The 24,832-nt window shown below is 33.7% G+C and overlaps 1 protein-coding gene across 4 annotated transcripts; it reads left to right on the top strand.

Moving 5' to 3' along the window:
• Positions 1–15,833: 15,833 nt before the first annotated feature.
• On the top strand, positions 15,834–20,008 carry LOC122310634 (ultraviolet-B receptor UVR8). Of its 4 annotated transcripts, XM_043124713.1 has the most exons (8): positions 15,834–16,201; positions 16,316–16,403; positions 16,937–16,976; positions 17,092–17,371; positions 17,469–17,818; positions 17,925–18,326; positions 18,834–19,218; positions 19,461–20,008. In XM_043124713.1, the coding sequence occupies exons 4-8, from the start codon at positions 17,147–17,149 to the stop codon at positions 19,701–19,703; spliced, it is 1,605 nt and encodes a 534-aa protein (XP_042980647.1). In that variant the 5' UTR covers positions 15,834–16,201; positions 16,316–16,403; positions 16,937–16,976; positions 17,092–17,146; the 3' UTR covers positions 19,704–20,008. The 4 variants fall into 4 exon arrangements, with proteins under 4 accessions (XP_042980647.1, XP_042980646.1, XP_042980645.1 ...); XM_043124712.1 differs by lacking the exon at positions 16,316–16,403 and having other exon boundaries at positions 15,834–16,236; XM_043124711.1 differs by lacking the exon at positions 16,316–16,403 and having other exon boundaries at positions 15,835–16,201.
• The last annotated feature ends 4,824 nt before the right edge of the window (positions 20,009–24,832 follow it).

Genomic DNA, 24,832 nt, shown 5'->3' on the forward strand with positions numbered 1-24,832 from the left:
ATAGAATGGTCCAAACCCGTATGTATATAGTTTTCTCATAAGCCTGCTTATGGTAATGGGCTTTGGTGTTAGCCGACGAGTCGATCCGTATTTAAGTGAGAACCCGCGGATTTGTACGTTTTGGATTCCTTTTGACAGATATAGGAGTAGGTGTCCCGCAAGTAAAGAATATAGGTAGGAAAATGCGTATGCCATTCGACTTTATTTTATAATAAAAATAATTTTATAATTTAATAAATTATATTAAATTACATAAATTTATATAATTATTTTTATATAATTTCTTTATAATTAGACTATTTCCCATTTATGAATTGATGACTTAAAAATTCACCGACTCGCAATCAATTCTTCCATCAATTTTTTGTTAGAAAATTAATTGGAGAAATGTCACGGCGCATTCTCATACCACGTGGCATGCATTCTGATGCCATGTCCTTGACGTCAACTATTACATTAAAAAGAAAAAGACAAATATATATAAAAACAATTTGGTTAATTACAAAATTAGCTCTTAGATTTTCACATTTTTAATAAATCGCGGCAACGTTTTCAATTTTCCCAACTTTGATACTTAAGAATCTACTAATTAGTTTTACATTTTGTGTTTTTTTAAAAGAAAATATCAGCATAAAACCGAAATTAAAAAAATTAAAACACCTCAAATAATTTTAAAAATCAGAAAATATAAAAATATAAAACCTAAAAACCATGTTTCAAAAACTAAAATTAGAGACTTGGATAAAGGAATAATAAAATATTGTAAAAAAACCTAAAAAAAGGAATCAAAGATTCAAACTTCACCGATGTCTAGTTCAAAGACGTAAATAAATAAAAAAAAAGTCAAAAAAAAAAAAAAAGCATATGCTTTTCATTAAAAAAAATAAAAACTCATGCCACGAGTAAACACCTAAGAGGTAAAACTCATGGTAAATTAAGTTTGTGTTTGAATGTTAAGTTAAGCTACGTTTTTTATTTATAGTAGTGAATGAAAGTGAAGTAAGTTATATATGATAATATAACTCATTTAAAATAAATTTAAATATATTTAGATGTTAATATAAATTTAAAACTATTTATAAGAAAGTGAAAAAAGTTGTGGATCTACGTATAAAAATGTGTTGAGTTAAAAAAAAATTATGATCTCATTTATAAGGAAATTTTAAGTTAAGATGAATTTAATAATTTAAAAATTATGTATTTAAATATTAGATTTAATTTAAAATTAAATTAAATTAAATTAATATGAGCTAAGTCTTGCAATCGAACCGACACGAGGACTTTAACATTGTTACACATTTTCTATTTAGTTCCATTTTTTTCAGTGATGGGATGGAAAGCAGCAAAGAGCATTACAGATAGAGAAAAGGAAAAGGGACTAAAAGAAATCACATTCAACGGTCTAATTTGTTCAGAATCCCGAGATGGTTGGTGGAAGGTGTCAATAATATTATCAAGGTAAAACATTTAGAAAGTGTTTTTAAATTGACAAGTTGTACCTATTAACTTAATTGGAGAGGCATATTATAAATGTGTGAGAGTTCATTTTCGAAGCCTTGAACTATTAAGTACATAAATTCAATGCCTTGCCGTACACGTAGAAACTTGGAATATTTAAAGGGTCCTTTAAGTTGGGAGCATGACAACATTGGCAAGGCAACTTTCACATGCAATCCTCGAAGCCAGGGATTATTCAAACTATTCTTCCACAAGATTTGGATTCCTAAATAATGGCTTCTTTCTTTCTTTCTTTCTTTAAGACAACGATGGTTTTTTTTTTTTTTTTTGATAAGAGTACATTATATTAATTAGTAATGGTACATGTACAGTATTTTTACAACTCTTTATGTAACCATATTTTAAAAATTGAGGGTAATTTTGTAAATTGATGTTACTAAATTATTTTACAAAAATGACCTTAATTTAAACAGGGTTATGTAAAAGGTAGTGAAAGAGTTGTATTCATATCATTTTCCTGTTTTAATAAGATCTAATGCACTTTGGCAATTGACTGCCAACATGCACCCCATCACGCAACCCCCCCCCCCCCCCCCCCCAAAAGCCAATCTACTAGAACGAAACAGAACGACGTGAAAATCTCGACATGTGATCCTCATGCGGAACTGCCACGAATCACTATGCCAAAATGCATATGACGAATACATGCGTCGTATCAGTAGATTTGCCACCTCAAAATCTTTTAAATCTAACCTAACCCATCTCACAATTACCTTCTTTTTTACTTTTTTTTTTTTTTTTTCACTTTTGCACTATGGTTATTGTAATAGTGCGTTTGTTGGGAAACCCCACTTTCTTAACATGTATCTCGTTTTCCTTATGTTAATGAAATACATGCTATACATGCTTGCTTCCAAGAAAAGAAAAAGAAAAAAAAGATCTTACAAAGTACGTACAACTACTAGAACTGAAGGGTAGGCCGGATATTGAATCTTTTCCACTGTGGAACTAAGGCGACAAAATTGGAGTGGTTATTTCTGTTAAGGTAGTAGCCTGTTTTGCAAAATTACGAATACAAGAGTGAAGAGTTTGACAACGCTGAATGTTTGCAGTGTTCCAATCTGAGTGGATCTTCAAGATATTTTTATGATCTAGATGATCATACCTAAGAGCAACTGTTGCGTGAAAGGTCTCGAATGGCCTTCTGTACAGACTCAGAGTGTCACTCTATTGTAACAAAGATTGTGAGCTACAATGGGATTAAGCAGTTTGTGGATAGCCGGCATAGACAAAACCAGCTACACTTCTTAGCTAGAGTGCCATTTTTCTCAAGGGGATTTTGGAAAGGACCATCGAATAGACATTTGTAAAAAAACAAATTGCAGATTTCTTTTGATTTTTCAGAGCTTTGTAGGCCACGGTCCCTTGTCTTTGTCCCTGCATAGAGCTTTGAGCCCAAATACATCTTCAACAATGAGAATGAAAAAATGTTGTAAAATAAATACATTTCCAAAAATGACAAAAAGGATGAGCTACATACACATATAAGGAACACAATGACATTTTTTCTCTCAGCAGTGGGCTCATGATCAATTTGATTGTTTTTTTTCTCTTTTTCTACTTTCACTATTATTTATTAATTTTAATATTATTTATGGCAGGCTTGATTTTAATTAGATGATATTATTACTTGTAATGTTGCTTAATTATGGGTTGGAGGCACAACATGTAATGGGTAACTTGTCCGCCATCATGCGCACCACACATTGACCATTACCAAAGATTTGTTGTCTTTGATCATCTGAAGTAAGTTGACATGACTCATGCAAAATTTGTAAGTGTATAGCAAGGATTTTTATTATTCTGTCTGCCATGATTCTTAAAAATCCCAAAACCTCAATAAAGCGAACCAATACTCCAATCATCCATGTTGGTTTGATATTCCTTTTTACTTTTTCCCTCGAAGTCTTGGTCCTGAATATCCCAACTTTATAAAATATATATATATATATATGGAAAAATAACCCTTTTCACCCACAAAACTATCATATTTTTTTCCCCATTATATTCCCTTATAAATTAAGTACCATTTTTAAATGAGAAATGATATTAGTTGCAATTGTGCAGTTACTTTAAAACTGAATAAATACGGGATCCATATGAAAATAAATTAATTTTTTAATAATGAACCATAATCTTTTTCAAAGCGACTGCACAACACTTGCACACTTTACGATTGTATGTAGTATTACTCATTTTAAATTTCCTTTATTCTTCAATTTTTACGATCGTTTAACTTGACTTTTAAGGGTTTAAAATCAAGAGAGACTTAACATGTCAAAAAATGTGGAATCGTCGTGTAGAAGAATCATAAACACATGACTTGTAGCCTTTGATCATAGTCTAGATGATCAGTGCAAAATTAAAAATAGGTGGTGGGTTATTATATTAATATTAGATATAAAAAAAGGGGGGCTCATTATGAATGGAACATAAAGATATGAAGTAAAATATTGTCTGGTAAAAAAGACACATGCTGCTGTCCATTTCAAAGCTGGTTTCTTTATTCATGTAATGAAAATCTTGTATATAATGGATGATGATGCTGACCGCATACCTCCCTCATCTTTGATTGATGAGCCTGCATGAACAATGTTATAAAGATATTCCTCTACTGCTCATTGAAAAGCTATCAAGCATTATTCCCCCCCTCCCCAAGATTTCAGTGCAATAATTTAACAACTTTGCAGATGATGCTTGCAAATTGACTAGAATGCCCTGATTATTTGACTCATGTGCGTGTTTCTTGGAGTTGGAAGTAAGAAATTATAAATTGACTCTCAAAGGTACCCTCTTTGAGACTGCTAGAAGGCATGCAGTATGTTGTGATATATCGATATTAATGATCTTGTAATAAAAATAAAAATGGTCATGAGGATGACGCTTGGTGCTTGAGAAAAGAAGAAACTATATTATATGATGCATGGTGAGTTTAACACTTTATAAGTCATGAGATCATATGGTCATAACATGGTTTATGCATGTTACCAAAAAATAAATAAATAAATAAAATGTCTGGCCTAGGTAGGAGAAATTAAGATCATGTTTCTAATACAAGTTACATAATGAAAAATAATGTTTCCAGCTAGCTTTAACAAATCATGACACCTAATTATGAAACTGCATGCATGCATGCATTCATGCATATGCATGTTCCTTAAACACATGGCAAATTGATGGACATGTGCACCTAATTATTAGCTACTTTCAATGTTCATACAGTGAAGTTTTAACACACTTCCTTGTTTATTGAACTTTTATCTCTCTCTCTCTCTCTCCTCTTTTAATTTGCTGTAATTCAATAATTTTGACTTATATATACTTGCCAACTAAGTTTTAGTTTCCCCCCTTACAAGAGTGCTGGTGAAGTGAAAACCTGAGTACAAAAAGCTAGATAGGAAAGAAAGTGAAAGGAAGGGAAACGGCAATATTATATATATAGTATTAATATTCCATAGATATTCTATGCTATTTTGTGAGTATTGATTGTATTTCCTTTACAGTTTAGGCCTTATTCAAATACAATTGCACCAGTACAGATCTTGATTTCACTGAGCAACCTATATAGCTAATTAATTAGGAGATTAAGATATATGAAAAAATATATTCATTATTCAATGATGTGATATTAGATGATCCAATTATCTAATATACTACAACATGAAATGATGAGAGGATGGTGAAAATTAAGATGATGAATTGCATTACTCAAGATATATATTGGCCCGAGTTCTATAAGCTAGATATAAATTTTAATTTATATATATATATATATGAGTTTTGCTACATACAGTCACTTTTATGTATTTCTTATGCACTCTATTGATGTAATTGGATAAACAGTTATTTTATATTAAAAAAAAGCGATGCAGCCAATTACATCAGTAAAGTAACCAAGGAGTATGTACAAGTGAGTACTACACATAGAATTTTTGTATATTATCTTGATCATTTCAAATACATCTTTGAACGTCCTTATGTACATGAATTAATTATATAATATATAGAAAAAAATATAGTTACAAGTACAATTGTACACTAATCTGTACACTAATGTGATGTGATTGGTCAAAAAGTAGATTTTATTGAAAACGTGTTAATTTAAATTTTAAGTATGAATGAATCAGTATTGATACAGAGATTAGTATGCGACTATGCTTGTATATAGCAAAACTCTAATATAAAATGCATGCCCTTGTTTCCCAAGAAACTTCAGATTTATCAACTAATTTACATGCAATTAATGGCCAGCAGCTAATTCCAATTTTTGTGATTAGAGCTACTGCGCGCAGCTCACTTCACTACAAGAAATTTGACTTTTTGCAGCGATTTTAATTTTGTTGGAAATAAAATCGCTGCAATTGATTAGCAATTCCAGCATTTTTGGCACACGCTGCAGACTTTTAGAACAAAACTATTTTTTTTAAAGAGTTGCAGCGATTTTTACTTATTGCAACGAAAAAATTCGCTGCAAAATAAATACATGCGATTTTAACTTAAATTGCAGCGGACAAAATTGCTGTAAAAAGAAAAAAATCTTGTAACAACGAAAAATTTCGCTACAATTACATTTGATATTGAAAGGGCGCCAAAACGCCCTAAAATCACATTTTCCCCCCCTCCCCGTCACTTTGCGTACACTCCTAAATCCCGAACGTTCTTCCCCAACTTCTTCTTCTCCATTAATTTTCTCTCTACCTGCACATGAAGCAAAACCCACTTAGAATGCCACAAGCTACGCGGTTGTCTCTTCCACCGAAATCCATCACCATCAGCAGAGCTACTCCATCGATGTGGCGACCGCGGGATCAAAATCCACTCATCCTCGTGCATGACTCGCTCTTCTGCTAGTTCCAGTTCAAAAAGTGGTATTCCCAAATCTGCCGTTCGACATCAAGAAAACCCTTTTCTTGTAGTAGTGGGTTATCCAACTCGCTTCCATCCCATCGTCCCCTCCACTCAGTAAGATACTCTGTTTTTTAGATAGAATATTTTCTTAATGAAACCGTTTAGGTCAAGTAGAAACAGGGGTGGTTTGCTCTTTCAATTTATGCATAAATTGCCTATGTGTTTGTGTATGTATAATGTAACTATGGAATTGCTTATAATGTATTTTAAAATCAATACAAACATTCTTTTGTTAGATTGACTAATAAACAAATGGTTATGATTTTGGAACCGAAAGCATGGGGGAATTCAAAGCTGGATCCCAAACAGAACAGTGGTGGCTTTTAACGAGTTGACCTACTATTACTATTAGTTGTCTGGTTCAGGCGAATGGCCTCAATTGGGGAAGAAAAACGGGGTAATTAATTTGAAAACCGAGTGTCTTGCTTTATGCCATGACAGGGTAATTAAAGAATGAGAAAGTCTAGAGATTCTCAGTCTTTATAAGCTATGATATGAATGATATGTAGTATCTTTTCCAAACGGGAAGGGGGTCACAAGAATATTCATTGAGTGATATACCAATTTCCCTTTCTCCAGCCAGTCTGAAAAGCAATGCTGCCTAATACAAGAAGTAATCATTAATGGATTGATAATCAAACAAATCTAATTAAAACACCAATTTCCCTTTTCTTCTTTTATTGCAAACAATACCACTGTGAGATCATGGATGCTACTGTGAGCTCATGGAGATTGAGATTAGATGGGATTCTTCCTATCAAACTCTCAAGCCTGGCTTTCGGATTTAAGTTAGTCATCTTTCTTCATCACTATTTGTTTTAACTGTTTAAGAGATTAGTTGGCTTTGTTTTAAGATGCAGGGGCATACATTTATCACATAATGTTATTTCCTTTTCTAACCTCTAGCTTTGCTGTCTTATTATTACAATAATTATACCTTGCAGTACTAAGTCAATTTTGCAATTATTACAATAACCTCTAGCTTTTGCATGATCTTTTCATAGAAATATTCACTGTTAGATGGAGTTAAGCATTGTTACAAGTTGGCTGCCTTTTAAGGATATGGTGACCTTCTAATTGAAATTCATGATCTTTTTGCATCTAGGATTCCAATGTATCTATTCCCTCTACTTGCCACTGAGAACAAGGAAAGGCCTTATGAACATCTAAGGCTTACTAGCTTAGGTGCTATCGATTCCTTAGTGAAGGTAATCTTTCTTTCCACCTCTTCAATAGTCTTTAAGCACTTTGTTTTCCCATGTTCCTTGATATATATTTCTCAACCAATTTGATTGTTGAGAGTTAAAGTTTGTTTAAAAAATTGCACAAAAAATGTATGTTCCAATCAGAACCAGTGATGTTTTGGTTATGCAGAATGGATGTAATGATGCAATTGGCCAAAGGGGTTGGAGAGAATTAGCTGTTTTGGGCAATAAGATAAACAAGTTTACTGGCATGATACAAGGGTTGATTTGGTCTCCAAGGAGCAGTGATAGCAATGAACAGGTCGAGTTGTTACCTTCATTTTGAGGAGGTAGGATGAAAACCATTTAGTTTGTTGAAGATCTTGTCCTTATATACTGTCAACAGTGATATTTTTGTTCCATTTTTGTTTCCATGTTAAGTCAAAGGGTCATTCAATAAGTGAGTGGAACCTGATGATGTAAGGTTCAGGGAAACATCAGTTGGGCATGAATGTCTTTTCTAACTTGTATTGAGTCGTTGCAGCAGAATGTGCTGCCTAAATAGTTTGGGATTTATCTCGTGAGGTTTTGTGCATTATGTTCTGTATTTCCTTAGATTTTTCTTTCATATTTTTCTTTCATGCCAAGTTGATGATTGTGCCTTTATTGTTGGGTTAGTTTCACTTAGTTTCTGCTCCTGTCATTGAGTGAGTTCCTGTGTTTTATTAATTTCTTTTATCTCCCATAGGATATAAATCTGAAACCATTTATATAATTTATTGGCTTGGAAACTCAATCAATACTTCAATACAAAGCCTTTACAGTATACACTACTAATGCTTTTGCATGGGCTTGAATTTCTTAGGGATAATTGGTTATAAGGTCTAACTTGCAGATTACAATGTGATTAATGTTTGCTAATTCACTGGAATTGTAAACAATTCTAGATTTTTCTATCCTTTTCAATGAGCTGAACCCAGAATCATCTCCTTGTAGTGATCATTAGTGTAGTCTCCTTTCTATATACATATACTAAGCTCTCACCTCTCTGCCTTTCATATAAAGTTACTGCATTCTAGTGCTAGTCCAAAACTGGAGACTCCCAAAGCTTGAGGTAAGCCCACCCTCAATGCTAGGGAGGTGATGTCCTACCATTTGGTGATGTCCTAGGGAAAAATTCTAAACCAGCATTCTTAATACCCCTTGTAGCTTAATTGAAGAATTGATGCAGTAACCGCTGCATCAATTTGTGGCTCAGTGGCTTTGGAAGGCGGATCCTGCCCATCCTTCTTAGACTTTGCAATTAGTGGCATAAACTTCTCTTTCTTGTCATAATTATATGGTATATCAAGACTAGCAGATCCTCCATAGAGAGTATCACCTTCTTTTGAAGAAGCAGTTTTCTTGTCCACCCCATGCCCCACTGAATCATGCTTCTTAGAAACAGAGGCCTTGCCGGGTAGCTTAGACTGAAAACAAAGGACCGAAAAAAGATATTAGTGAGCAAAGAAGATCAGACGAATGTACTTGAGTGTTTCTGACTTGATATCTTTTTATTTTCTTGAATTTCAAAAAGACATTAATACAATAGCAATGTTCAAAGAGAACCCCACAGACTATGGTCAGTGCTCATACGTGCCCATTACTCAATATATTGTAACGAGTGCAATAAAACTCAACAAGATTGGCAACAACAACATTACAACAAACCTCAAAACTTACTTACAAACCAAACTTTGGCACTAAATAGAGGAAGTAACATATTTATCAGCCACCTGTTGTAACACATCATGCTTGGACTGTTCCTTTTCTATGGTGTTGCAAAAGGACAATCCACAAACTTATACTTAGCAATATAAATCTCATGTTAACAGCCTAAACCCATTACAGCCCAAGGAACAGAGAAACGCACCTCTTTAGCTTTCTTAAGGACTTCTAAATAGTAAGCATGATATTGATTAGATGGCAGAAGGAATGGAAATCTGAATAGCTTTTGACAACCATATGGAAATTGTATGGGTAAGTTACTATATTAAAAACTTGAAAAACACCCAATAATGTTGCAAATCTTCTGTATCACACAAGAAAATCTAATAACTATCTGGTTTGATTCTTTGAATCTTGAGATTTCAGATGCCCTCATTACTCATTAGAGAGAAAAATACTAGAGAAAATAAAAGGAATCCTTGATATGCCAGAGGATAGTCTATTTTGGAAAACCTTAATCCTTCCTTTGTAAAAGCAAGAGTCTAGTTGCTATTCTGCTAATCACTGCACTTAAACTCAATTGCAGTATGTGCTTTCTATTTGAAAGAACCTGCATATCATTTTCATGATAGATGGGGTGTGCTTTTATATTCAATACCTATTGCATCTACTTTGAAAATCTACATGAGATTGCATCAGTCAACTCTTTTATTCTTCCAAAGATGTTGACCTGCTAGATGTTTAATTGATGACTAATTATGTGCAGGGGGTATGTTAATTTCCAGTCACTGCTATAAGCTACTAACATCTCCTTGTACATGCCAACATGTGAAGTTCCAAGAAGCCATTACTCTAGCTGATGGTAGCATGAAACTTGTTGAATCCATGGAGGGAATTGTGAAGAGCAGTCAACAGGTACACTATAATTCAAAGCCTTTGAAGATACAAGGTTTTAGTGAGAATGCTGTTACACTTGACAGACACTAGAATTCCATAGATGCATACCATGACTGATAAAAATAGGTGGCAAAGATAAAAAGTGCAGTGAGTTTCTTTGTATTTATACATGTTTTGGGTTAGATACTCCATTTAAAAGTATCACAGAATTATATACCACAAGTGCTATCTCCAGGCTTTTGTTTTTCCTCCTAAAGCCAATTAGGAATCTTTAACATCTTAAGAGCAGAACCATCTAAATTTCATTAAGAATACCATCCCCATTCTGAAATTTTCCAGTTTTGATGTCAAAAGACATGTTGGGCCATGTGACTAACCTGGAAAAGAAATTTATTATAACAATCTCAACAACTGTGTTCAACACACCAATGGATTATGAATTAAATATGCAATCTTTTTAGGACTACTTATCATCGCAGTAGTTAGACAATATTTTAATTATGTTTATTTATTCTATCTATAATGTGAGATGATTGTAAACAATTTTATTTAATGGTTAGTCCTGCTTCTAGTTTCGCTATTTTTTGGGTATCTTGGTTCTAGTTTTGCATTTTGCTTTTGTGTACCACATATTTCCAGTGAGCCTCGCATCTAAATATGTGTTAGCGTCAAGACAAATTGCTAAGTCAATAAGTATCTGCAATCATATGACTGGAAATTTTATTAATTCCTGCCAGGTTGGAGTTGGAGGTGGCTTTGCTGGAACATCTTATTCATTTTTGCAAAGAATAGATGCAATAAGGGTTGGATGATTAGAGAAATTTTAGCAGTACTTTAAAATGTATCAAGCTACCCCTCCGTCTATATAAATTATAATGTAAATGAATTTATAATTTGACTTGGGTAAGGATCCTTGAGTACTTTGTTGTTATTTTCTATGTACCCTTTGTATTATTAAGTAAAGGGAATTAAATCCTAACTGATCTACTAATTTTGCTTCTAAAAGTTTCAGTGAAAAAAATTACTGAAACTGTATGTTTCAGTAGTATTTTTTTTTATTTTGTAATTAAGTATTTGCAGCGATTTTTAGTCGATACAAATAGGCCAAAAGTCGTTACAAACCATCAGTTTCAGCGATTTTAGTCCTTGAAAAAAATGCAAAATGCAACAAAGGAAGCAAGCGTTGCTTTTGACTATTTGCAGCGTTTTTTGAATTTTTGCAGCGATTTTAGTCCTTGCAAAAAATGTTAAATGCAACAAAAAAGCAAGCGTTGCTTTTGACATGGCACATTTACAGCGTTTTTATGGAAATTTGCAGCGATTTTAGTCCTTGCAAAAAGTATCAAAAGCAGCGCTAGAATGGTATGTTGCTTTTGACGTACACAAATTGCAGCGCTTATAAATCAATTGCAGCGATTTTAAGTGTTGCAAAAAATGGCAAAAGCAACGAACCAAATGTAGCGCTGCTGTTGGTGGGAGGCTATTGCAGCGAAATTTAATGATATAGCAAGGATAAATTTCACTGCAATTGATCAAATGCAGCGCCATGGCAGTCACATGGGGTGGCCTTTTGCAACGTGAAATTAGTGAGTTTGCAGCGGTTTAAAAACGCTGCAAATGAAGTCTTTTGCAGCATTTTTTCAATAACGTTGCTAATGATCAAAAATATCACTTTTATACTGTCGAACATGCAAGGAGGGTAATAACGCTGCAATTGATCAATTACAGCGTTTTTTGAATGTATTTGCAACGATTTTAAGCGCTGCAAAAGCGCTAATTTCTTGTAGTGCTTAGATTTTATTTGAATTATATATTATTATATTTATACACAGTTGGTAAAAATCTGCACACAGCTCGGGCAAGCATGCACATGCATAAGTACTACTCGATCGTGATCACTTATAATTTCCGAAACTTAGTGTGAAAACTGAAAAGCCAAAAGCTTAATTTGTTTATGGGTACTAATTAATTAATTAATTAATTAGTTAGTTAGTGAGATTAATGGAGCAAATGATGATCATATTCCAGCAATTTCCTGGTTATAATATTATGTTACCTAATTAATTATGCTAATTAAGTCTCTAGATATTGCATTCAAATTTACGATTAATATTGGCACTTAATTCCCCAGTCGTACGACGTCGTTGATGATATATATAGTAGTTATCATAATCACCAATATATATATATATAGGTCCTGAATCCTGATCATCAATATGGGAATATGTCTAAGAGAATTAATGCCATAACCATACAATATTATTAATTAGGATTTATTAGACCATGACACCAATGTTTATATAAAATTTAAGGAATTTATAAGCTTACATGATATAGTTTGGAAGATCATCAAGCTGTGTAGAAGATTTCCATTTATTCCAATAATTTGCCAAACAAATTTAGAAAACTATGACTCTGTGATATTCTCTTAATATATGTATATATATATATATATATATATATATATATATAAGCACCACTATATAGAGAGGAGTAATGCTACTCATCATTCTAATTTTCAATTATATTTTAATTGTGAACCTATCATTTAATGCCGCATCATGAGATGATGAAAATTAAGATAATAAATAAATTTTTTATTTTTTCTCTATAGAGAGTGCGTTAGTATTTGAAGACCCAGCTTACACCACATACTATGCACATGACATGATTTAATTTATAAAATTTAAAATTTGTCTTTCAAATCAAATTATATCATGTAGATGCAGTATGGTATATGGTATAAAAGCTTTTAAATATAATTATTCTTATATAAAACTAGGTATTGGAACATTTATACCCTCGACCGATCGAGTAATTCGAGCTAGCTAATCCCCAACTTAGTGGTACTATTGACTATGACAATATTAATGGCAAGAGTGTTAATTAATTTCTGACATATGATATCTCTCTCTCTCTCTCTCTCTCTCTCTCTCTCTCTCTCTCTCTCTCTCTCTCTCTCTCTCTCTCTCTCTCTCTCTCTCTCTCTATATATATATATATATATATGAGATCACTAAAAAGCTTAGAAAAAAAAAAAGAGATCACTAAAGTATAGCATTTTTATGTATGTATGTATGACTCAGGCATGCATGCAAGTACTGATCATTGTTATATCCTGTTAATCTGTCATGCATCATCATGTTTTCTGATCAGTGTTGTCGAGTGAGTGAGTACATCATGTGAAAAATTAAACTGAAGCCGACATGCATGGCCGGCCGGCTATACCCTTCACAAATGGACCCTCATCATCCAGTCCTGAAACAATCAGAGATCACGCATTCAACGCTTTAAGGAACACAATGCAACAGCTGCTGCTCTCTTTACTCTCCTCACCTTCTCAATTGATCATGATGGTTAGCTGATCATTCTTTACAGTTTTCAAGCGCCAGATCAGAGATGGAGAAAATGCAGCAAATTAATTAAAGCTCGGTGGACGTAATTATAATTATTAGGTACGTAGGTATATATATTAATCATACGTACAATTATCGAACAACGTTAGTAAAACTTTTATATATGCTTCCGTCGATCTGTTCCCACTACTACGTACTGCCTCTCACACAATAATATATATAATAATAATCGATCCTCGTAGATGACGATCGATCTGATCTGATCTAATCTGAAGATCAGATGCAGATGAAGCAAACCAATTACCTAGCTAAGCCCTGCATGCATGGTCCATGCATGCAATGTACTGGACCCTACTCATCAATTTCTACCATGCCGTGCATACATACATACATACATACATATATATGACTACAACCGATCGATCGAGCTCCCGTTGTTCACACGTACGTACGTACGTTTCTGGCAATTAATTTCACGTTTTGTTCTCCAGCTAGCACTATTTTTGACACTAGCTACGATTTTACTTCTCCTTCACATGACACACACATATCGTTTTCATGTCTTCATTAATATGTCATCATCAACTCGTCCATATATATAGAAGTCACTTTCTCTCTAGCTAGCATATATAATATTCTTGCAATAGTACTACTAAGTGACTCATCATCATAATTATTTATATAGTAATCCAATTTCAATTTATTTATGGGATTTGAATCTGATCCTATCACATGACATGATATATACAAGTTCATGTGTTATAAACTCAGTTGGTGATCGAACAGTACATATGATCATTGAAATCTAGTAATTGGTGCAGTAGTTGATCAGTAGTACTAGATCTTAGCTAGCAGATTGCATACACTAAAGAATTATAAGAGTAGAGTTCTCATTCTCGATCGCCACAGTTTGCTTAGAATATTTCTTAATTTTTAAAATTACCCATGCATCAACAATATCGTAGGAAATATATGAGTGGAATCAGTATATTAATTCATGTATGTAGTCAAAAAATAATGATAACAGAGGACTTCAAGAGGTGATAAAGGTACCATATAGTTTTTCTCTATATTCAGCCACATCATGAGTTATTGTTTACAATAGTTCACCACGCATATTGCATTTCGTTCCACCGTGGATCTGTTTTGGACCAGTTCGGTTCAAAACCAATTCCATGATTCCATAAACTGGATAGAATCGGTTTGGTTCTAGTTCTAGAATTTTTAGGACCGGTTCGTGTTTATATATGTAATTAATTTTTAATATTAGATATATAATTATATATAAAATAATATTATATTATAATTTATAACATAAAGTTATAATATTAAACATGAACCTTTGTTTGGTCATATATTATTAATATAAATATATCTATTAATTATATTTTTAAACCTAATAAATTCTCAACATATTCTTTTGAATCATTTTGATAAATACATAATACAATAATAATACTAATATATATTAGTATACTAATACTATATTAAATCATTTTTATATAGTAATATTAATACTAGTAGTCAAAACCAGAATGAACTGGACCGATTACACCCCTAGAAGTGAGTTTTGATTATATATCGGCCTCTTGCATTAGTAGTCAATAACAAAACCCTAGGATATATAGTACAATCACTATAAGCAAAACAAGGATTTGTAATGGATTATTTACGGCGATAATGACTATTTGAGACGAAAACAGACTCATTTTGACAAAAAAAAAATCATTTTCTCATAAAATAGCTGACCACATGAAATAAACAGTTTTCTTGTATTGAATTTTTTAGAATTTTAATTTTTCAAATGATTTTGATTTTGAAGGATATCTTAATTCGCTATATATAATACTTATTGCAAATAATAATAATAATAATAATAATAATAATAATAAGATTATTAACTACAAAAATTATAAATTTTTGTCACTCAATTATCATCTTATATTTGTACTATGATCAGTACCATGAGAGACTAGACTAACAAAATTCAAGTGTATTTCGATAATGGATGAGTACGGTTAAATATTTATAGGAATTGGTGGAAAGATAACTCATTAATTAATTAATCAGGTCAATTAAAACTGATTCGAGTCAAATTATGCTGATATATCTTAATCCTTTCAAATATTCAGTTCGTATCAAACTCAAAGATGGTAGTTAAAAAAATTGAGAGCCCCATTTTAAGGTGGAGGAGTTACCCCAGTCGATAAGAAGCTGCTGACCCAGAGTATAAATATATGGCAATGTAGCATTTCACTCCTTCACCACCTAGGAGACACCTGGCCTCATCGCTTTAGAAAACGTATTAGATTTATATAGAAGAAGGGATACACGGCACAACCTCCCGTAGGAAAGTAAAAAATTAGAAGAAAAAAGGAAAAAAAGAGATCAAATTTGTTCATTCTCTCCCAAAATTCCCTTCTTTTTCTTCTCAATTCCTTTGGAACATCTCAGTGCCCCCAAATTCATATTCCGTTTTTCTAAGACAATAGAGCTCTGATCAGACACCCACTTTCTATCTCTTTCCAAACTGATCTACAATTTTCTGTTTTGAATAAGAAAAAGGTGAAATTCTGTGCAATTGTTGACGGATGCAGATGGCTTTTGAGGAATCCTGGGTTTCTCTGATATGTAATCCTCATTTCTGAATTGTTCTGTTTCGATCTGTAATGATCATAATGTACAGATGGAAAAGTTATTTAATCATATTTGATTGTGTTAAGTTTTTTCTTCTTCTTTTGGTAGTTGATCAAGTTTAATGGTCAATTGGATATTCCGATGGATGTGATGATCTGGGTATGCTAAAAGGATCGACTTTCTGGGTTCAGTCTATGTAAGATTGTTAACGATTGTGACCCCTTTTTCTGGGTTTTGAAGGATGGCTGTCGAATTGTGTTGCCTGGTTTATTTTGATCGGATTAATCTGACTTTTATAAGCTATCGTGGGTATACGTGAATAGGAGATTGTCTTTTCATGTCAAAATTCTTTTCTTTTGGGGTTTCTTTTGGGTGTCGAATATCCTTCCATGGAGAATTGGTATTCGTCTCTACGAAGTTTTTATTCTTTTGATGTTCTTTAAATTCCTAGTTTTGACTCACGATGTGATAATATTCTCGATTTACGATGGTCCTTTCAACTTGGATGCTCTCAATTAGGCTGCTTTTACTTGGGTTGAGCCTATAATTCAATGATCGGTTCACAAATTTCCTTTGGTATATATGTCTATATACCTTGGTTTTATAGGAGGCTTTATTGTATAGGTTTCTTATGAATAATGGGCATTCTTCATGTACAACGGACCATGTAATTCAGTTTTGTTTCTTTTCCTCATGTAAGGAAATTTTATGGGCATCTGTTTTCTGTAGGTTTGAGAGTTGAAGTTTGCTGATCAATACATATTTCAAGGTAGATACCCATGCCCAATATTTAAAAATAGTAAGATGAATTATATGCAGGGATTGGATACTCGCCGTTGACAATAATGTAGTCATTTTTGTGCTGATGTTTTACTTATTCCCAGCAATTTTCATATATTCGTCTACCATATTTGGGCACTGCAAACTGCGGCATTGCCCATGGACGCCACAACTAGTGGAACCCCAACTATTCAATACCATAACATTCCCGATCAGCCAATTACTGCTATTGTTGCCACATCGGTACCGGCATTTCAACGACAGCAACGCCATTGCTTTGGGGATTCCATACCAGGAGAATTCCCCTTGTCTGCCAATCCCTCCATTGTTCTTCATGTCCTTACAGCATGTCATTTGGATCCTCAAGATCTTGCAAAACTAGAGGCAAGTGCCCTGATTCTGTGCATTTTGATATTGAACGTTTTTTGCAATCTTAGAATTGATAATGCTGCTCATTTGATTTTGAATCTGCCTATTGCAGGCAACATGCTCCTTCTTTAGGCAGCCAGCAAACTTTGCTCCCGACTTAGAGTTGTCCTTATCAGAGCTTGCTGCTCTGGACATGTGCCAAAAGAGGGCCATATTTAAGCCAATGACAACAGAAGAACGCCAAGAGTTGAAGCAAAGATGCGGGGGCTCGTGGAAACTGGTCCTGCGGTTTTTGCTGGCTGGAGAAGCATGTTGCAGGAGGGAGAAATCCCAGGCAATAGCAGGGCCTGGTCATAGTATTGCTGTGACGTCAAGCGGAGTTGTATACTCATTCGGCTCCAACAATTCAGGACAGCTTGGACATGGCACCACTGAAGAGGAATGGCGGCCTCAGCCAATCAGGTTACCTACATTTCACCATTCTTAGACATGATACAATAAATGCAAGAATATGGAAATGGAACTACTCCAATTAAAGGAAAGTTAATGGAACTACACTATGTTGCAGATCCTTGCAAGGCATACGGATTATCCAAGCAGCTGCTGGGGCTGGCAGGACAATGCTGATCAGTGATGCAGGACAGGTTTATGCCTTTGGAAAGGACTCCTTTGGCGAAGCCGAGTATGGAGTTCAAGGAGCTAAATTGGTTACAACTCCACAGCTGGTTGAATCTTTGAAAAACATATATGTGGTCCAAGCTGCAATTGGAAATTTCTTCACGGCTGTCCTGTCTAGAGAAGGCAGGGTTTATACATTTTCCTGGGGCAACGATTCCAGACTTGGTCACCAGACTGACCCAAATGATTTGGAGCCTCATCCTTTGTTGGGGGCACTAGAAAACATACCAGTCGTACAAATAGCAGCTGGATACTGCTATCTTCTTGCTCTAGCTTGTCAACCTAGTGGCATGTGAGCTCCATCTTCTTTTCTTTATCTTAAGATAAAATTCTATTTGTTTTAAGAAAAAAGTATTTTCTACTGCCATATTTTATTTAGGCTTATATAGCCTTTCTATTATAATTATTTTTGTGAAGTTTTTGTGCAGATATTAATGTTTCCAAAAGCTAAATAATTCTTAATTATGCTGAGTAGCTTTCAATGGATAACAAAAAGTGCATATATCTTTTTGTCTTAATTGATATGCGGGTGTGCATTGCTTTTTTATTTCACTTGAAATATTTTTAAACAAATTGATTTGGAATCGGTTTTTAGAACATAATTTCACATCTAGGATTTTTTTCATTTACTATCCTGTAAGTCCCAAAATTCTGAATTTGGCTTTGACGTTATGAATCCTGTTTAGCATCTTACTTTTTCCCCCCTCTTTAGAATCCTGTATAACTTATAATAAAGTTATTGGATATGATATCTAGGTAATTAATTAGTTGTTTTATCTTCTTTCTTAAATCATATCAGGTCTGTTTACTCTGTTGGGTGCGGCTTGGGTGGGAAGCTTGGACATGGTTCAAGAACAGATGAGAAGAACCCCCGATTGATTGAACAGTTTCAGGTTTTGAACCTTCAGCCCATGGTGGTTGCAGCTGGTGCTTGGCATGCCGCTGTGGTTGGCCAGGATGGACGGGTCTGCACATGGGGTTGGGGGCGTTATGGTTGCTTAGGTCATGGGAATGAAGAGTGTGAATCAGTTCCTAAGGTTGTGGAAGCCCTGGGCAAGGTGAAAGCAGTGCATGTTGCTACAGGGGATTACACAACCTTTGTGGTGTCTGATGATGGTGATGTGTACTCATTTGGCTGTGGAGAATCCTCCAGTCTCGGACATAATACCGGTGCTGATGGACAGGTCTGGCTTTCTCCCAATTTTTCCTTCTTATCTAGTCCATTAATCTGCCTTTATGGAAATATGTCATGCAATTTTATTTTTCATAAAAGCTGTGATTTATGTGTCCTTGGCTCTTCGACACTCTTAATCAATCCACCACAGCTTGATCTTATTGCCCAAAGTTTGGTTATGCACCGCGAGAGAGAGATCTACAATTTTATGAATCTACTTAATGATATTGTTTTTTGTAATGTATCTTTCAGGGGAACAGGCATGCAAATTTATTAAGTCCAGAGCTTGTAACATCTTTGAAGCAAGTTAATGAGCGTGTAGTACAGATCAGCCTCACCAATTCCATATATTGGAATGCTCACACCTTTGCCCTTACTAAATCAGGGAAGCTATATGCATTTGGTGCTGGAGATAAAGGGCAGCTAGGCATAGAGCTTGTTGCCAACCAGACCGAAAGGGGATACCCGGAGCTGGTTGATATCGATCTCAGCTAGCCCTTTATAGCTTTTACCTCCCATTTATCATCTTCCAATTTATCATCATCATGCATCATGCATTGCATTTGGTGTTGAAATTTCCTTGTTTATGCTGTAAATAGAATCAAAGAAAAAAAAAAATTGTTAAGGTTCATGCCTAGTTAACAGAGGCCTAAGCTAACATTATGTGGTTGTTGATATCTAAAAGACCTTGGCTTGCACATTTGGCCTCAGGTAGTCTTTGGTTGAATCATGAACACTCCAATCCCCCGGTGGGAATATGAATAGCTCACATTGAGCTGATCTGATCGTTTATTTAAAAATTATGGATAGCCATGAAGCTTGCATTTGAGTTCAAGTGGCAAAATTAGAAGATGGTGTTGAAATATAAATTATAATTAAAGACTTAAATAAATAAAAAATTGACAAGTTCTTAATTATTATTTAAAACATACAAACATTATTAATTTCTTTCTTCATGCCTACATGATTTTTAATATATTTACTAAATCCACTCTCCCATCTCAACAAAATCATCGATTTTTTCTATAGGAGTTATTATATTTTTAGGCCGGCTTGTAGAACATATATGGTAAGATTTGAGATTTGATTTGTAAGATTCAAATTTTAAAAAATTATGTTACGGTAACATTAAATTTTCTAGATATGTTACCCACACTTTCTTACTCTTTATACCTAAACATAAAAAGAATTTAGAAATTATTAAAAGAGACTTTTTTAAAATTGGAATTTTTTTTTTAAAATGTTTTGGGTACTTAAAAAGAGAATTGAAAAACTAACTTGACCGCCCATAAATATGCGTTGCAAATGATCAAAAAAAGATTTAAAATATATGCAAGTACTGCATTTTGAATTCTAAAGAGATTTGAATTGAAGATTTTGAAAGGTGGTATGATTATTTTATTTACTAATTTTAACAAATAAATTTTTTATTTTTATATTTTGGGAATGTCTTTATATAATTTATGTATACATATATTGAGGACTATATTTATTTATAAATAATTTAGATATTTTTAACATAAAGCTAGAGATAATATTATTAAAAAATAATAAATATGAAGTTATTTTAATTTATACAAGTTGAATCGAATTTTATACGAATTTTTAATAATCAATCATAATTTTGTATTTATAAATATCTCATTTATTAAACGAATCGAGTAAAATTCAAATCTAATAAGCTTGTCAAGAATTCTTAATCATTTACAACCTAATACAAAAAGTTGATAAATTAAGTAATCTTATTATTATGTTAATTGAAAAAAACAAGGCTGAAGGCTCAGACCATGAAACTCTCTCTCTTTCTTCTATTTTACACACATGAAAATTTAAAATCTAAACCTCTTGTAAATATCTCAGCTTATCTGTCCTGTTGATCTTAAAATTTACTTAAACGAGACGAGAGAAGTGTGCATGGAAAGCTACGAAATCAAAATAACACAAAATTACTAACACAAAGCTTATAGGCCATCTCTGCCAATTGCTTTGATTTTAGTGTTCATTTTGTAGTAAGAAAAGATAAAAATGGGTCATGATACTCCATTTTCCTTTTTTGGATCCTTTCACATGTATATATATATATATATCTATTGAAGGTTTAGTAGCATTGCTTTCTTCCCAATTTTGCTTCCACCTTCAAGCAGTTGAATGTTGATCTTAAGCTTGACATTACATTCCTCTTGATGTTCGTCTCCTCTACGTACAGTACTACCTGCAGCTTGAACCCCTTCCATGTATAGTACTGTTTCTCTGTATTGAATTTGATAGTTAATGTGAGCGTTCCTTTCACAGGGTTCTGGATTTGCTCGATGTTCTATATGATAATTGCCCGCTTAGAATTTCAATCTGAAGACACATACATACATGTAGATACATGATGCCCATTCCCAGCTAAAAGCCCAATTCGATTTCTTTTCACTTCATAGCATTTGCCTTGAATTTACAGTTAAAAACAAATTTGAAGAGAATTAAATATATATTTTATTAAGATTACCGCTCATCATGTCTAGTAATATTGGCATTATCTTATGTCTGAACTTTGTTAAGACATAGGATCCTGGCAGAACAGAAAAGCTTGTTTTGTTATCTTAGAAATGTGGACAAAAGAAGATAGAAAGGAAGATGTAGACGTCTTTCATTCATTCATTCATTCATTTCCTATCCTATGCAGCACATGAGCTAATCATTAACAGGCCTGGTAGGTATCATTTAATTCTATTCACATGCATGGCTGCTCATTTTTTTATTTTATTTTATTATATATATATTTGTTATCTCTAAGTAGGATTCGAGAAATTATGAACTCGTGAGCTCGTTCGGATTGAAGGGAAAATTTGTCTTTTTAGACTATCTAGAATTGCTTGCTTGGTTTGTGCTACTAAGATTAAAATAAGATAAAAAGGCCATTCTTTAATAACATAGATCACTAACTTCTACTTTATAATGGTTCACAAAAGATTTATTAAAATTTATTTTATAAAATGATGTGTAGTAACATAAATTGACCTAGTAAGTTATATTATAAAGTTATTTTTATAAAATAAATCTGTATCTAATTAATTTTAAACAAAATTTTTTATATTAAAATAGATATATGTTATTGCAGTCAATTGACTAAATTGATGTAGTAAGTTATATTGTAAAGTTATTTTTATAAAATAAATCTGTATCAAATTAATTTTAAACAAAATTTTTTATATTAAAATAGATATATGTTATTGCAGTCAATTGACTAAGATTTGGTGGGTAAAGACTCCTATACCTTAGTCAAATATGTTGAGTAAAGATGGATCCTTAAAAATATGCATGTTTCGAGATTTTCCATTTTGGCTATGAGATCTAATAAGGTTTTTTGCAAAGGGCTTCTTCTTCTTTTTTTTTTTTTTTTAAAGGAAATAGCATCTCTTATTGATAAAGCCTTCATCAAATGAAGGACTAAATACATGAAAGGTAATCTTTCATATCAAGCACATCTTCAACTAGATCTAGGGAGCTCTTGGCTAAAATGTGAGCAGCCCCATTAGTATTTCTACTAATGTGGCTAACAAACCATCTATCAAACTTAGAGAAGTGCTATTTAACATCATAAATGATTATCCCTACAATATGCCATGACACAGAACCTTGTGTGATATGCTTAATAACTTGGAGGGCGTCCCCTTCCAAAATGATCTTCCTCATACCAAGCTCAAAAGCAAAAACAGCTACATGTAAAGCTCCTAAAGCTTCTGCCAAGAATGGTTTAGGGAAACCTTCTCTCTGCATCCTTTTTGTAGCCATGACATTCCCCTCATGGTCTCTAGCTATAATGCCAATATCAAGTTTGCCCATAGACTTAATAATAGTTGCATCCCAATTCACTTTGCAGAAACTTTCAAAAGGGGGCTTCCACTTACAGATCTGTGATGAGTCATCTATAATCTGTCAAATGTTCCTGGACTGATCTTCTTTAAAATCCACTAGTAGCTACCTTGATTGCTACACCACCAAAGATGGATGAAGGGAAGATCCTTTGAACATGAATTCATTTCTCCTCATCCATATCTTCCTTGCTATCATAGCAAACTCCTCTATAGTATCCTGCTTAGCTACTTCATTAAAGGCTTCAAAAATTCCTTTGAAATTGTCTGCATTAAGTGCACTTTTTTGTATAAGCTTTGAACACTGACTCCAAACATCCTTTGCTGAACTACACTCCCATAAAGCATGTAAAACAAACTCCTCTTCCCTCAAACACAGTGGCACAGTGGTGAGTCCACTATTTGTTTTTTTGACAAATTTAGGTTTGTGGGTAGTGAGTCCACACAAGCTCTCCACAAAAAACTTTAGTGACATTAAGCACTTTGAGCTTCCAACAGCTGGCCCACTCTTCTTTCTTTGATACAGATTTGGATGTTTGCCCCTTACCTAGATCATTAAGTTCTTTTTGTAAATGGTAGGTACTTTTCAATGAGAATTTGCCATTAGTAGTACATCTCCAAATCAGTTTATCTAGTGCATTTGCAAAACTAATGAGAATTCTCTTTATGATAGTTGTTTCACTACTTGAGAAGGTCTCCCCCAAATGTTCCAATTTCCATTGTTTAGAGTCAAGATTGATCAACTCTACCACAGAAGCATCTTCATCTAGTACCTTAACTATACTTTGATCCTTATAGGTTGAAGGTTGAGGTAGCTATTTATCCTTCCATATTCTAGTTTCTTGGCCATTTCCATTCCTCCAAAAAGAGTCTTCTACCACCAAATGTCTTGCTGCAAAAATGAGGTGTGAGGAAAGTACATTAGTTTTAGGATTTGAGTAGCAAAGGGCTTTGGTTTTTGTAAGATTCTCCACCCTTGCCTTGCCATTAAAGCCAAGTTGAAGCATTCCAAATCATGAAAACTCAGCCCTCCAATAGACTTGGCCTTCACCATTTGACTCCATAAAATCCAATGGACTTTCCTCTCATTTTGCTGCTGAGCCCACTAGAAATGATGCATCACCTTATTAATCTCCTTAAGCAGTGATTTAGGAAACTTGAAAACCCACATACTATAAGTAGGCAATGCTTGAACTACAGCCTTAATTAAGATTTCCTTTCTTGCCTGTGAGAGGAAATTTGACTTCTAGTTGCTAATCCTACTCCTTACTCTGTCCATAATGCTTTTAAAAGCTTTGTGCCTTGATCTTCCAATAAAGCTTGGGAAGCCAAGATACTTTTCATAGGATGAGGAGGGTCTGACCCTAGTAATATTGATTATGGAGTTCTTAGCAACACTGCTGGTGTTGGCACTAAAATGGATAGAGGTCTTATTTTTATTGAGTTTTTGTCCTAAATACCAATAAGCCTAGCCCATTCAAGGGAGTATTCTCTACAAAACAGCAGGCTATCATCTGCAAAAAAAGAAAAAAAAAAAGAAAAGCAATTAGTGCATAACTTACCTCATGCAAATGGAATGCCAGCAATTAATCTGGATGCCTCAGCTTGATTTAGCAAAGAGGTTAGTGCTTCAGAGCAAAGGATGAACGTGTATGGTGAAAGAGGATCACCCTACCTTATCCCCTTTGTAGGTTTAAAAGAGCATTGAGGATATCCATTAATGAGGATAGAATAAGAAACTAATTTGATGCACCTCATCACCAA

This window comes from Carya illinoinensis, chromosome 5 (assembly GCF_018687715.1).
Source record: "Carya illinoinensis cultivar Pawnee chromosome 5, C.illinoinensisPawnee_v1, whole genome shotgun sequence".
NCBI classification, from domain to species: domain Eukaryota; kingdom Viridiplantae; phylum Streptophyta; class Magnoliopsida; order Fagales; family Juglandaceae; genus Carya; species Carya illinoinensis.